General features: G+C 45.3%; 1 protein-coding gene across 1 annotated transcript in view; it reads right to left on the reverse strand.

The window, feature by feature from the left end:
• Nucleotides 1–6,042: 6,042 nt before the first annotated feature.
• PLCL1 (phospholipase C like 1) overlaps nt 6,043–15,739 on the reverse strand; it is a 186,175-nt gene continuing 176,478 nt past the window's right edge. The window contains exon 6 of the mRNA XM_017728441.1: nt 6,043–7,958. Coding sequence (XP_017583930.1) covers nt 7,776–7,958 — 183 coding nt within the window. The 3' untranslated portion in view covers nt 6,043–7,775. The remainder of the gene's footprint in view (nt 7,959–15,739) is intronic.

Below are 15,739 nucleotides of genomic sequence, written 5' to 3' on the forward strand. Positions count from 1 at the left end.
CTCTCCAGACAGTGCTCAGCAGGCCCCCTGCTCTCCCCATCAGGCTGAGATGCTGCTGTTTGTGCAGTTTCTCTGAGCAGGAGCCCCTTGGCCCCCTTTTGGGGAGCTCCCAGTGGTTGGAGGGTACTGCACAGGGATGCGTCTGAGCCTCCCCAGGATATGGCTCAGAGTATTATCTGTGCTCTGCTCACCTACCAGAAAAAAGGGCAGGTCTTAGAGCTACCTGCTCCCTTAGGAACTAAGGACACATGAGCTGTATTTTCCTTGCTGGACAGCTGGGATCCAGAGGCCCCAAGGTGCAAAGCTACCCCATAAAAATTCCTCACCAGGCCTAAGCCTCTTTCCCACGCACATCATTAATAAATACTATTCAGTCCATTTTCACATCTAAATTCACACAAATAATGAGAGAAATCAAAACTGGTACCATTCTGTCTTCATAAATGCCGTCATCTGACTTCACACTGGAGACTTTCGTCTATCCTTAATTTGATGCCTGGTAGAAACATTTTTCCTGTTGATATTCGTGTTTATTTGATGGTAATTATGACCTTTAAGCATTAACAAAAAAAAAAAATCCCCAGGCAACAGCATCCATGCACAAAGAGTGTGACAGACCATGGTGTCAGTTTTCACATAACATATCTCCTCAAGACCTGGAGGGGGACAATGCCAGCTGAATCACAGCTACTGGTTAATTGCAATCACCTTGTTAAGAAATATCAAGTTAGAATCAGTAACCAAAAAAGACAAACCTGGGTTTGCTGATTCCCCCAACCTGCTGGATTGCAGGCAGTCACTCACACACATCCTGCCTCTGCTCAGACCCTATATACCAAAGCAGGCTTTCCAGAAACACAGGATCAGCTTCTGCTTGCTCTAGGGGCATGTGCCTCGAAGTAAGTCCAAGCCAACCTCAAACACAGTTTGCAAACCTGAACCAGTGTCATGGAGTCAACATTTTTTGTTTGCTCTGATGACATTCAATTCTGCACTCAACTGCTTCCAAAATGTTTCAGCTGATCTGACAAAGGGGTACCCTGCCATGGCATCAGCTGCCTGTTGCTGTACACCTCTAGATGGTTTTCTTGGCCAATGCATCAAATCCTTCAGAATAATTCTGTTTCTGCACCACAGTCTAATGGCAATCCTGAAACAGTGATGCCATCCTCCCCCTCTGGAGCTGGGACAACACACTGCTTGCCTTGGCAGGGCAGTGGGAAGCTGGGATGGGCCTCACTAGGAACCAGCAGAGCAGTTTGTGTGGGTAACCAGCTACTTACAGACAAGATACCAGCAAAATGTAGTCACACAGCATCAGCAGGTGAAATTACAGCTTGGCTTTGGTAGGAGCTGAGCCCCCTCATGCTGTGGTTGGTCTGAGCATCTTAAAAATGGCCTCACCAGGCAGTCTCTGAGGGAGCAGCCCCACAGGGAGCTGCCACCAGCCATGGGCAGCCCCACATATCCCAGAGAAGGGTCCCTGTGGCCATGGGCTGGGTGCCCACTGGCCCTGCCCAAAAGTACTGCACCATTTCCTTCTTGCTGCTCAGATTCCATCAAGGAGCACAAAGAAAAAGAGCAAACCAGATGTCCAAGCAGGAGTTGATGGCACAGCTTAGCTCTAGCTGTGCTGCCTTGGCTTTGGAAACACTTTGTACAAGCGTTGTGCTTCTGCAAACCAGCCAAGCATGGCTGAGTCAGGGCCGAGGAATCCTGAAGGCAACGTACATCAACACCAGCAAGCAATGGACTTGCCAACATTGGTATGTTCTTCAAGGCTTTGTTTCTGCCCCTCCAGCACACTCACTTTCCACCTTGGGAGAACCCAGCAATGAAGCACAGCAGCAACCCATGCTTCGCCCTCTTTGCCTGGTGCAGGAGGCAACAGCAGGAGCAGCACTCGGCTTCTCCTCCGCACAGGGCACACCTAATGCTGCAACTGCAAAGCTCCCCTCTCCATCCATCAGCATCATAAATAATAACAGCAGCTCCTGCTGTCAGAACCATAATTTGTATCTTGTTTTTAATTGCATTATGTGTAGCTGGTTCACCAGACACTATCTGAGGAAGCATACAAATAATTCATCTCTATCCTCCATTCTCCCCATACGTGCTTCCAAACAAGCCAGATTAATCCTAGTCTTCATCTGCTTCTAACCTCATGTCCATCCTGTGTATCTAGTATCTTATTTTCACCTGCCATCCAGAATTAATGCTTTACCTAGCACATTCAATCTCCTCCCATCTTCTAAACTCACGATTAAATCCTTCTCAGAAACCAAGGTGAACTACAGGCAGTCAGGCTGGATCAAAAGAGATCATTAGTTTTGTATTACAAAAAATAACACCTGATACATTATAGGAAGCAGAAATATCTACAGTGCTCTCGGTGGCACATTATGTCACTGAAGCACAGCAGTTTTGTGATTCTGCACGCCAGAGCCATGAGGTGATTTGATGAGATGTCACTTAAAACTGATTGACACCTGCAGCCAGAATGGTGTGAACAGCACTCCTACGCACCAGGCCACAGTGACAAGCTGTTGGCATCCAGTGCCATCAGTGCTGTGAACCCATCCAGCTCCAGGAGTGCTCCAATGGTGGGAATGCTGCTACGTCCCGGAGGTGCAGCCACGGACTCTCCAATCCCCTGAGGGTTTCTCGCACAGCCTCAGTAAACCATTTGTCCAGGATGGGACAAATGGCCACAGCCATCACACCTCCAGCCCTCACTGAGGTCTGTGCAAACTTCTGCTGGTGCAAACCAACCCCACTGGTTACCAAACTGCTCCCTGGCCAAACAGCCCTTTCCTGCCACTGCAGGGGGCCTGATGGCTCCTCCTGGGCTCTTGGCCAGTGCTCCCCCATGCACAGCCTCACACCCAGCATTCCCATACTCAACATGCCACCCCCTCTCCATGCACACTTGTGGCCTCAAGTATCACATTTGCTTCCCAATTCTACTATTTTCATGTCTTTATAAATGAATGAGTCTCTGCTGTGCAACTCAACACGGAAAAAACTTCTAACATCTTCAGTAACTCAAACTTGCCTTTGGAATCATTAATTTTTCTTCCAGTTCCCAGAGGAGGGTGGTGTGGACTGTGCACAGCAAGCAGCTGTCAAACACAACACTGTCTCCTGCTCAAGCATTGTCTGCTGAGAATTTGATGTCTGCACGTTTTCTTGGAATTACTCCATGAATATTTTCTGCAAAAGCAATTTATACATAAAGTGTTTCAAATTATCAGAAAGAAAAGAGTGTAACATCCTCATTTAAAACATGACCTGTTTGATCAGAGGCATGTTCACACAGTACTCTGTTGCAGAGGAACAGCTGGTGAGAGAGGCAGCATTTGCATCACATTTCTGGCCTGGTCAGTTACATCTTGGTTACTGAACTCACAAAGCCCTCAACACCACTTTAAAAAGGAAACATTTTTTCAAGGCCTTGCTGTGGAAAGCAAATGCAAGACTGCTTAGCCTGAGACTGTGCAAAGGCGACCTGCCAGGACTGTACCAGAATAGTCCCAAAGAGCACTCACGCTTTGGACCCATGACACGCATCCCAGCAGTGCTGCCCAGCTGCCTGGGGACACACACTGCCTTTTGCTTGGTGTGGAGACAGCTTTACTGGTACAATGCTATGGAAACCGACGGATTTTCACGCCTACTCAGGGCAGGGAGAGGGGACAAAAAGAACAAAATCTTGGATTTATTGGATGTGTACTTCACCTACTGCTGCTGAGATAGGAGCCAGGGCCACCATGCTCAGCCCCACAGCAAGTGGTGGAGACCTGAAGACACTGCTCCTGTGACCCCCTCACCTTTTTTTTCTGAAGCTTTCTGAGTTAGTCCCCTGCCTGAGGCTGCTGTCTATCCCTGTAGGAGTGGGACCAATGCCAAGGAGGCTATGACCTAATGTTTTAGTCTGAACATAGAGATGGAAGAGATGGAATATCATACAGGAAAGTGCTCTCTATGCATGCAATTATCTGATAATCTATTTTGGGAGATGAATCTCAGAAGGAAGAACAAAACTCACCTTCTTTGCATTATCTCTTTAAAAACAGAGAACTAAATACAAGAAAAATGATACAGAAAGCAGCAGAACAGCACGGTGCTTTAACATGTGCCAAGTTCAGGAAAGGGAGGGGAAAGGGGTCAAGTCCTGCTGGTCATGCCAGCACATGAAATTCGGTAAAAACTATTGCTGCTGATTTAAGACTAATCAGGTCTGTGAACAGCTGAACTAATTCAGCCTCTTCCCATGCTTCATGGCTGGATTCCTTCATGCATGTATGTAAGCAGCAAAATCCAAGTGAAACCTCTGCATCCACCTTTCTCTCATGGGCCCCAGTGTCCCCCTCACAGGTACAGGTCACACTATAGCCCCGTGCCACATGGGAAGTGCTGCCGAGGCCTCTCTGAACCACCTGCCCCATCTCTGCTTGGGAAACCTGCAGGAATTTAACACCTTTGAGGTGGCTGCCCCTCTGCCACACTTGACAAGAGGTGCAGTTTGGTAGGGGCCAGACACACAAGCACATGGACAAGGTATCCCTGATCCCTGGAGGAACCGAGGCCCTTGGGAGTGGGGAGTGTGTGGTGGCTCAGCCCTTCCCACACATGCTGCTTCACCTGTGTTCACCAGCAGCCAAAGGACTTGGCAAACACTGGTGTTACAGTGCCTGGCTGTTCTCCTGAGAGCAACAGCAAACTCAAAGGTATTCCAGAAACGTGTAATTAATCTGTGCCTGGGAAGGAAAACATCATCAGTCTTATCCTACAGTTGAGAGCATGACAGAGGAAAAACAAATAGTGTAAAGATGGAGGACTCAGTAGCAGAGAGAACCCAGGTAGATTCACTCCTGTGCTCCCTTCTGGCAAACACCTCCCCACACCAGTCCCTGAGAGCTTCTCAGATTTCTAGCTGTGAAACTATGCTGTAAGCAACTGCAAATGCCTGTAACACTTCCCTGACATAACTTCCACAGAATTGATACAGATAATATGTACCCATTCATGTGGGACATCAGGCACATTGTACCAGCAGAGGTCCAGAGAAGGCTGTTGTTCCACTGCAAGAAGCCAGGCACACCATGAAACACTTCCCAAAAAGGCCAGGCAGTCAGTCCCCTGTCTGTGTTTGTTGCTGATGCTGGATATGATTTTTCCATGTGTTCTCCCTCAAGGCTGAATTTTTATTATACCAACTGCCACTTTATCATTCACTTCCACTCCCAGCAACTTCAAAGGAGCTCAGAGGAAGGTGAGATGAGTTTTTGCTGCCAGCCCCTCTCTTGGTGGAGGAGGGAGGGTGGAGCTGTGGGGTTCTGGGTGCCAGGACCAGGAATAGTCCCAACTGCTTGGGGCAATCCAGGGTGCCCCAAATTCTCCACTGCCTGTATTTTGGTACGGAATGCATGACCTTGGAACAGGACATGACATGAATGCTAAAAGTGACATAAAAGGTGTGTGTGCATGCTATGGGATTTCCATCCAGCCACTTCTGATTCTCCTAATGTATCCAGAGTGAGAGCTGTGTGGTAGCCCCTGTATATGTGAGCACAGAAAGCAAGCCCTTCCCTCTGTAATTTCATGTTCGTTTGTTCCTAAAATCAGAGAAGGTATTTTGCCAGCAGTTCCTGTACAGACATTAGGACAGCCTTTTAGACTGAGAAATCAAGGTATTTCTAGATTTAAATTTTAATTCACCCTTCCTGAAGCAACCTCTGCCTTCTGACAAGGATGCTTTCCAAAGGCTGATCCCTTGCAGCTGGTGATGCTGGGGTAACAGTTTCCATTGTCCCTAACTGTAAGTACTGAAGGCCAAGTGTTGTTTTTGTACAAACATAACCCATTATGAAATCAGGAAGGTAACCCAAGAGGACAAAATATGAACATGCACACTTACACCACTGATGTGGGCTTTATGCCTTGCCTGAAACACAAAAGACACTTCTCCAGACCTCAGTGAAGTCTGAATACACACTCATGATCTAAGGGAGAGATAAACAGAGGATTTAGGGCCAGATCTGAACAAGTATGGCAAATTTTACTGAAATGGTATTTGAGGCACCTGAGTTACAACCTTTGCAATAACACAGTTGCTGTTAGAGCAGGACCTTCTTTCAAGCAACTTACCGACTCTAACCCACCTTTATCCAGGATCATGTGTTAAATCACTGCAAAATCATGGGTCAAAGTTGTTTCATAGCTTTACTCTTTCAGTAATGTGCAACATGAACATAATAGTGTTATTAAGAAGTCAAAAATAACTTAACACAATAGCTAGTTAAGATTTTCCAATGATCAAACTTTCAGCAATTACTTTTTGTTAAGTTCAGAAAATTAGCATATTTGTTAATCAAATTAATTTAAAAAGTAGCTTTTAAAAATAAAAGCAATGCTTTAAATAAATATAGTCTTTTTTTATAACCATAAAACACTTAGTCCTGTTAAATGTAACACAAATACTCCACTCAAGCACAGTACTTAAACGATTGAAATGAATGCTGTGAGCACACGTGGGCCGGACACCAGGAGGGATGAGGATGCATTGCTTCGGGACATTCTCTGTCTCCTTTCTACAGTGGCACAAAGAGGCAGCCAATTCTCAGAACTACCCCAAACACATGACATGCGTCAGGATTTTGTAGCTGCTGCACAAAAACGCTGGCACCCTGTTTTTCCCCAAGCTATTTCTCTACACTACATCTGTAGCAGTTCTTCAGCCCTGCTTTTAAATCTCTAGCACAGCATGAATCTTAACCACAAAAATGTAAGGCCGGAGCCTGCTTGCTTCATCCAGCTGACGCCAACATCTACGCAGAAGGTGGCAAGCAAGGCCTGACCTCTCACACATCTTACATTAAAGCTCACATTTTGTGAAATCTGGAAAACCTTCCTTTCAATACTGGCACCACTGGGTGTTTCAGAACGGCCTGAAGGTCACCTTCAGAGTTCATGACCACCGAAGGGTATTCACAGCTCTCCCCATACTTACAGGGCTGACTAGCTATGGTCATTACTACTCAAGTTAATGCCTATCAGCAAAGACTGTAGCTGTCTTGCAGATCTACAAGGTAGCAATGTTTTGCTGGAATAAACTAAATTAGCTAGTTCTTACGTTAGTATGTGCTGTCTGGGTGTATCCTGAAGAGCAGTTTGCTAAATTCAGCAAAAAATACACCTCAAATTTACTGATAATCTACCTAGTAACTCTGAACATTTAATATCCTGTTTACTTGGTTGTAATTGTTCACTAAAAATCACCTTCAGGGTCTGCAGCAAACCACCAGTTTTGTCCTCACAAGAACAGCTGTCAGTGATATTTGCTGTGTTTTGTTTGTTTAAACAGCATAACAGTAATGTAACCTATAAGTTAAATGATAAAAGCTGGAGAGTAAAATAAAGCCCAAAACTGATACAAGTGCTCTCAATTTGTTTTGATTTTCAGAATGAACAGGCCTATTCAAAGGTGACAAAGGAATAAATTAGCAAATGGCTAATGTAATGCGTGAAAGGGTGTCTACAGGATTCGCATGTGCGCACACACACGCACTTGCATACAGACAGCCTGGCTTCATTAGAAATCTCACTACCAGAGTTTAACTTGGATAAATTAACTGCATTAAAATACTGACATTGTGAGGATTTTAATACAATCATACCCTGTAGAGGGCACTCCTGTGTGAATTTTTAAATGCTTTAAAAAAATAGTTTAGAGTTATTGAAATCTGTGAAAAATGCGACAGCTCTGCCTCTCCTCACAGCCTCCCATTCTCATCTCCAGTATCCTTCTCCTGTATTGCCTCCAGGCACCGTTTTGCCTTGGCATCCACCTGCCCGCTCCCAGTTTTGCTCAGTCCACACGACAGGCACGCCAGCTGGATCTGCTTCATGTTCTCCAGGGCTTCGTTCTTGGCGTTCTTCAGGAGATCTCCTTGGCCCTGGGGATGCACAGACATGCAGGAGAGAGTCAGGGATTGCACACATTGCTCAGGACCAAAAGCAGCAATACTGCTTTCATGTCCCTACAGGTCCCAGGTCCCGTCTCAAATCATCTCTGCCCACTGGAAATGGGACTCAAGCCCCTCCTGCAGCTTGGTGTCAGCACAGTGAGGAAGGCAGCAGCCAGCACTGGACAGGGTGGGACAAGCACCAGACTCCCCCCACTTCCACATCACCACCCTTGGGAGGTAATTTCAGCCTGAACTGAAGGAGGCTGCGGGAGAAGACATTTCCTCTACCACAGTCAACAGCAAGGTCCTGCCAGGGACAGGGCAGCGAGGGAACATGGTACCCCTCTCCCCATGCCACTGCTCTGTCCCTGCTCCCTGGCATCAGATCCCACATGGCAATGGCTGCGTGTCCCCAGCCAGGAGCCCCTTACGAGGTGTGAGACCCTGATAACCCACCCCTCATTGCGCCTGGATTTGCTACCCAGCCTTGGGCCCGCCGTGAGCAGAGCAGGCCAAGCTGTGCCCACATGAAACACATCATCCTGTAGCACTCCAGTGAATCCTTCTGAACCATTTTGTTTGGGATCTTCAAGAAGTCAGATGGGAACAAGACTTCATAAACAACACGCTGCTTCTGTATCTTCTCAGAGCATGTAAACGTGAGGTGACTAACAGGATGTCAACCCAATTTGTAACAATCAGGAAAAATGTGTTATATGAAATTTATATTAAGGAGTTAGGGTTCAGAAATGCCAAAACGAATATTTACGCAATATTGATATCTGAAGTACCATGAGGCGACAAGATTCTGGAGCTACAGGATACAAATAAAAAAAACAGGAGATGCATCTGGTTATTAAAATTCAGTATCAGTAAGAACTTGAGCTCTTCTCTCTTAATGTCACCCCAAATACAGCTTGAATTACAGCACATGCTGCAGCTGGTTACACTCATATTCAGAAGGAATACCTCCACTGACTGAAATGTCACTTTCGGATCTCTGCCACCTAACCTGATCTCCTGCAAATCACAGGAGACAACAGACACTGCAGCAGGACCTTGGGCTCACTGGAGGGGTGACTGAACACTGTGCCTCCTTTGGTTCTCAAAACAAGTCAGATGTGTTGGATGAGTCACAGCGTGACACCTTCCAGCAGTGGGAGCATCTCTGCTCTCCCTTTCCCCAGAGCTAAGAGGAAGGATGTATCCTACACTGATGAGCACAGTTCCCTTTTTGCCAGCGCCTGGCACTGGACTCACAAGGCCTGAACCCCTGTACACAATGTTCACAACGAAGAAACAATGGTGGCTTGCAAGGCTGCAGCACTGGTAAACACCACATGGGACACCACGTCATCCAGGGACGGCAGCCTGTGCCTGAGAAACCATCCAGATGCCGGGAACACAACTCAGTGTGAGAATAACAAAAAGCACTGGGACTGCATGAGCAGCTCTGTGCTATTTGCTATGAAGCTCTTTTGAAGGGATTTGTGTTTCGGCAGCATGACAGTTATGGGAATACACAGACAAAGAGCTTGGGATCCAGTCAGCAGGCATGGTGTGAAATAACAAAACAAGAATAATTTATGCAGCAGATATTTCTTGTAGCTGTGAGCTTGCTTTTATGTCAGAGGTTTTGCTTACGGTTAAAGACAGTAGGCAGGAATTCAAGAGCCCCAGAGCTGCCCACCTTGGTGTTCTTCCCTGTCTACAAATGGCACAGGAATATTGCCAGTGCTGTAGTGACAGGGACAACACCAGCACATAAACCAAGTATGTATCATTAACAACAGGATAATGTTATCAAAAAGGGTGTATCTCCTCAATACATCTTCCATCTCTTCAAATTGCACAAATGCAGTTTTAAATAGTTTGGGTTTAGGATGAAATACCCCTGGCTGCAGTGGGGTGGCTGCTACTTCTTATGCACACAGGACCAAAGACACCAAAGACTTCACCATCAAACAGGGAAAAATCAGTCTGATGATGCTTTGCAACCTTAACTTCCCCAAGCCAAAACCTGGCGCTGTGTATTCATGCCCAAGAACAGAAAAATCCTCTTAGTGCAAGAAGCAACCCCTTCCCAGGGTGAGAGCAAAGCATGGAAATCTTTCTCAGGGTGGCCCACAAACTGTGTTTGTGTCCAGGGACTGAGACAGGCATGGACAGAAGCTATTTGGGATTAGATGCACCGCTCAGAGGACAACAGCCTGAGTCTGCCCTGCCAAGACTCACATCTGAAGTCCCCAGAAGCCAAGGGACTTCACACCCCACGTGAAAGTGGCCAAGCCACCCGCTCTCCCTTATGCATATTCTGATTTCACATTTGGGTAACCAGGCAATTCAGAGTACAGATTTTGTCTGAGGCAATGCACAAAATGTCTTTGAGTTCCAAGAAGAAACACACGCCTCCTGAGCATACTTCCAATATTTTGAAGACATTCTTATTTTACAGTGATCTAAAAACAGAAGTGGACTTATCAAAATAGTGCAATTCCATTCATGTACCGAGCAAGTGATTTATGTCTTAGTCTCCTTGTGGTTTTTATTTTTAAACAGCTGGTTCATTTGAGCAAGACAAAGAAGCAAAAATGATTTTGAATCATCTGTCATGAGAAAATTAACAACAAACTAGCCCTCTCTGACAGAGCTGTCATAATTCTAGAGACACCATTAAAAAAAAAATCTGTGTGCATGCTCTGTTTGAAAAGCCATCTGTTTGCTTTGAAAAACTGGCTGCGAGCATAATCCACTTAAGAAGAATGTCAGCAAAATTGTGTCAACACCTTAACGAACTAAATACTGGATAGAAGCTAGAGTAAAGTTTACAAGCACAATTGCATTGAAACAACCTTCACAAACCAGTCATTGTGATCATTTCTGTGCACAGAGCCATCCTGCTTGCCCTTCAAACAAAGTATCTCTCTTCCAGACAAGGAGAGACCATGACAGTCCATCTCCCTTCTGCTATTGGTATCACCAGCCTTTCTGAAAATAAATACTCGTGAGAAAGTTTAAACTCAGCATTTGGCAGTACAGTGAATTAAGCCAGAAGAGACTAATCAAGTGTTCTAACAAAAACTGATCAAGGGGTCTATTTTCATTTAGCCTTAGGGAGCATTAAAAGTCAGGTTTCATACACCTGACTACACCTAACTGCAGAGCCACAGCACAAATTAACATTACAGGACAAATAACGCAGCTTGTCAAGCAACTGCAGGATTATAAGCCTTCACCTTGACACGTTAATACTGATTAGAAAACCCATAATCTGACATGGCTTTAAATATTGTTCAGTTCCAGTGACAACCCATGAAAGGCTTTAAGAAGCACAAGTAGCTCTAGACAGACACTGGCAATGGCTACAGATGGGACAAATTCCATATAATTGTAGGTTCAGTCGGGTTTTTTCCAAATCAAATACCGAAGTTTTTATGAGTCAAGATGACAGCTCTATATCGAACAGCAACCCCCTCTGGAACTGGGGAAATGAAAGGTAGATTAGGTTAGTGGCACGTTTTTGTGTTCAACTTCACAATACTATTTCTTTTATATACATTGCATGTATATTTCTATGTAAGTATAAATATATGGGCATGTACATTAATAATTACTATTTCTATGCTTTCTAGGAAACACCCTGCAACACATAGGCCATGCCACATGATTGTTGTGGGCACCCCCAGCGCTGGGGATCCCGGTTATGGCACCAGCAGCACCTGTAGCCTCTGTGTTGGCAGCTCCCACACCAGCACTGGGGGCTGCAGGAGGACCCTGAAGGCCAAGGCTGGGCCCATGCAGGAGTGAACTGCACTGACAGGTGCCCCACATGAGCACCTTGCACTGCTCCTGGTGAAGAAGAAAATCCCGTGCTGAGCAATAGGGCTTTCCTGGTGTTCCAAACTGGCATGTTTCCAGGGAGGCTGAAGCAGTAGCTGTGAAAGCCATTTTCTAATCTGCTGCTTGCTAAAGCAGACAGTTGCTTATCTCCTGAGCAGACACATTCTCTGACAGCACATTATGGGAGCTTTTCTCTCCAATCCTCAAGGGCTGAGTAAATACAAACAAATAACAGAGGTCTTAACACCCATCCCACATCATGCTCATGATATTACTGCTATTTTTTAACTTCTCCTCAAAGAATCAAGCTCTTTCATTACTATTTAATCACAAAGTAAAATCTCCAGAGGCTGCCAGTGGACGCCAGCGGGGGGCTGAAAAAGCCAGCCACAGTCAAATGGAACTGCCGCAAGCATCGCACCACTCCGCGTTTCAGAGGCAGCACAGGCATGGTAACAGCACTGACAATCTGTGCCAAGGGACTCCAAATGCCGGAGAGCTGCTGTCATATTGGGATACTCTGGGTGGAGGCAGCATTTACTGCAAGGCGGGCATTTTCAAAGTGTCACAGTAGGACTAATTGTGTTTAATATTAATAAGGAGGCACACAATTAAATGATCTCACATGGCTTTGAAAATGTAATCTTGGGGAGGAAATCATTAATGAAAAGATTACACTGTTAGGTTAAACTTATTACAAAAAGCAGATATTTTTCCATGCCTCCTTCAAAGTTAAATGTGGGAACAGTTGAGAGGAATTTGACCATGATACATTCACATTTCAGAACAGACTACTCCAAAAAAACAGTGTTGCTAAATCAATGGAGACTGTAAAAACCCATCATTTTCATTGGGACCTGCAGATAGTTTGTCAGGAGCTTTGCTTTATTGTCTGTGACAGAGATCATAATGCACATATTGGCACAAAAAATTACTGTACACAAAGATTAGACACAAAGCTATAATCACTTTTCACACACTGAAAAATAAAGAATTGCAAAAACGAGTTACACCACAGGAAAAGCAGGGTCCAAATGTTACTTGCCAATTTATCTTTAAACCCTTGCACAGCAGCAATTCACTTCCTGTCAGGAAAATAAAAAGGCCACAAGTATAAAAGATGGCACTTAAATGGAATTCCTTGTGCTACTGGTGTATCATTTAAGGTCTGAGTTTTGGGCACAGCTTCTCACTTGCCCATTCTGAACCAAATGCAAGAGCTTGTTTCTACCTGGCTGAAACCAGCAACAACTTTGACACTGAGTAAATCAGGCAATCTGATCGAGTGCTCGCTGGGGCCTGACTCATCACGTTTTGCAGGATGTGCTGGTGATTTCAGACATCTAACTGAGCATCTCATTTTGGTATATCAGCATGTTACTGACAGCCAGAGACCTCTCCCAATTCCCAAAGTGGGGTCTAGCAAAAATTTGCAAGAAGGAGAGAGCTGAGAATCAATTATATCACACAGAGAACAGATTTGAGATGTACAGAAAAGAAAACATCCACCTAGGGAAAGGCAGTCACCATTATATACAAAGTGCTAAATCTCTATAAGCAAGAGCAGCAAAGAGTAACTATTGTGGAATAGATTATTGTGTGCAGTTCTGACACAAGGTTACACGATACAAACCAAATGAAATGATCTAAGGTTGTGCCAAGCAACAAGGTCAGAAGCTCTCCGGCTGATCTGCTCAATGCAGTGTAGCTCAATGCACTGTAGCCAGCAGCTGGCACACCTAGGAGAACAAGGCTGAGGATGATGACAAAGAGGAGGATAGTTAACAGGAACAATCTCCTCCTAATTCTGTATCTAGCCCAAATTATTCTTCATGTCATCTTTTCTCCCTTTGCTTCGTGAATCAGCCATACGGATGCTGGCTCCAGGCTTTCCTGCCTATCTCTCATTGCACAGGGGGCTGAGCAGGTAAAAACCCAAGCTCCTTTTCCCAGGAAAAGCACCGGGAAGCACAGAACCAGCCCTGACTGCACTGTATGTCCCATCTGTTTTACTCCTTACTCAGGAGAAAATCCCATTTGCATCTGATATTTGCACGAGTCTCAAAGACAAAACCACACCTGCAAGAAGCACTCGAGGCCTTGAAGGCACTGCCTTCACTGCCTCGCCAAGACACACAGCCCTAAAGTGACACATCCCAGCCAGCAGCCTCCTGCCAGCAAGCACCTAATTTAAGGATAACTGCTGGGACAAGTTACCTCTGCAAATACCATCTACAAAGCAGTCTCTTTTTCAGAGCAGCCAGTTGTAAGGGAGAGAGAACAACAGCACTACTCCAGGTGGCTGGGAAAATTCACAAGGCAACTCCCAAAAAAACCTGGTCCCATATAAAAGCAGAAAGGTCTCTTAGCAGTTCAAGGGAAAGCGGGCAGGAATCTGGATTATGGCACCTGCACAGAGCCCATTCAGCCATGGCTTGCCCTAACCACCCAGCGGGTTCCAGTGGATCAGCCCAGTCCTCTTTGAGGCAAAGATCTCTGTAGGTGTTCAGATACCATAGCAACGGGACACAAAGGAAGTTAATAAAAATTAATAAATACATTACAATAAGTAGAATAAACAAATAAATAATGAGCAAAGTAAGCAGAAATTAGAATGGCCCTAACTTGTAACACAGACCAAATGTTAACCTCACTTGTGGCTTGGATGCCATTACACACCATGGGCTGTACACACCCAGTGCATTTGTGACTGCAGGGGGGTACTCTGACCCAGGGATGGAGCCTGATGCTAACCATGTAAATGTGGTGTGTTAAAAACAATATTCGTATTACCTGAAAAACAGTTCCACCTGATTTTAATTACTTTTGTTTAAACTCCCAAATGAGACCAATCTGACAGTTGTTCAATATTAGGCTGTCCCACGCAAAACCCAGAACTTTCACACTGATTTCATTCACCATTTGGATCTCACCCCAAACATCTGGATTGGGGAGGATGACCTAAAGGGATTTACAGAGCTGTTCTGCATGAGCCTGCTTAGTTTTCTAGGAGGCTGGTGACATTTCATTGCACAGCCAAGCAGTCAATCCCAAAGCACGAGGCGTGACATGAACGGCTGGGAAGAGGGAATGCTGTTTGTCTCTGCTGGTATGGCTCTCCCTTGAAGAACATCCATACCATTTCTTGCCTTCTTTTCCAGCTGTTGGAAAGGTGCAGTTAAAATCTAAGTGGTTGTGCTGGATACCAAGAGACATCTCCCACTCCACCACATTGGGCAAGGCTGCCCAGTTATTACAAAACTGCCAGTCCACCACTTGTATATTCCCAAATCATGTGACACAGCCAAACAGAGACCCTGAGGGCAGCCTGGGAGGTGGACATGAACAAACAAGAAGAACCTCAGTGAGAACAGTCAGGCAATTACCAAAGAAGCAAATACTCAGAAAACCTTCTGATTCTGGCTACTGGCCTTGCCAGCACGAGGATATCACTGCTTTGTGCAGCCATGGCAACTTAGGAAAGAGGGTCTGTATTTGTAATTCTCTTACAGGATTTGCCTAACATGACAAAGGCGAAGGACACACACGGCCATCTTGCTCTCAGATTCAGTTGAGTGCCCTCCCAAACCCTACTGGCCCTCGACCAAAGCCTGACAGGGGATTAACACCAAGCATTTGTTTGAACACCTAAGTGGCAAAAGCACTCATGCTATAGCCTTCCCTATTGATCTTTAAAAAGAGCTCTTCACTGAAATCCAGGGGCTCTTGCAAATCAATTGCACTGTATGGCTACTAATTTATTCCTTCAAGCAGGCATTTTATGTATAAAAAGAGTGGGCTTTTATTTTTATTTTTTAAATAAATGCCTATGCTTCTGTCTCACATGGGCATTTAAATTAAATTATGCTATATCAGGCTGTCAAAAGCAATGAATGTGAACATTGACTGTAACTGTGTTGCAGCAGGAA

Source organism: Corvus brachyrhynchos, unplaced genomic scaffold, assembly GCF_000691975.1.
Source record: "Corvus brachyrhynchos isolate BGI_N302 unplaced genomic scaffold, ASM69197v1 scaffold370, whole genome shotgun sequence".
Taxonomy (NCBI): domain Eukaryota; kingdom Metazoa; phylum Chordata; class Aves; order Passeriformes; family Corvidae; genus Corvus; species Corvus brachyrhynchos.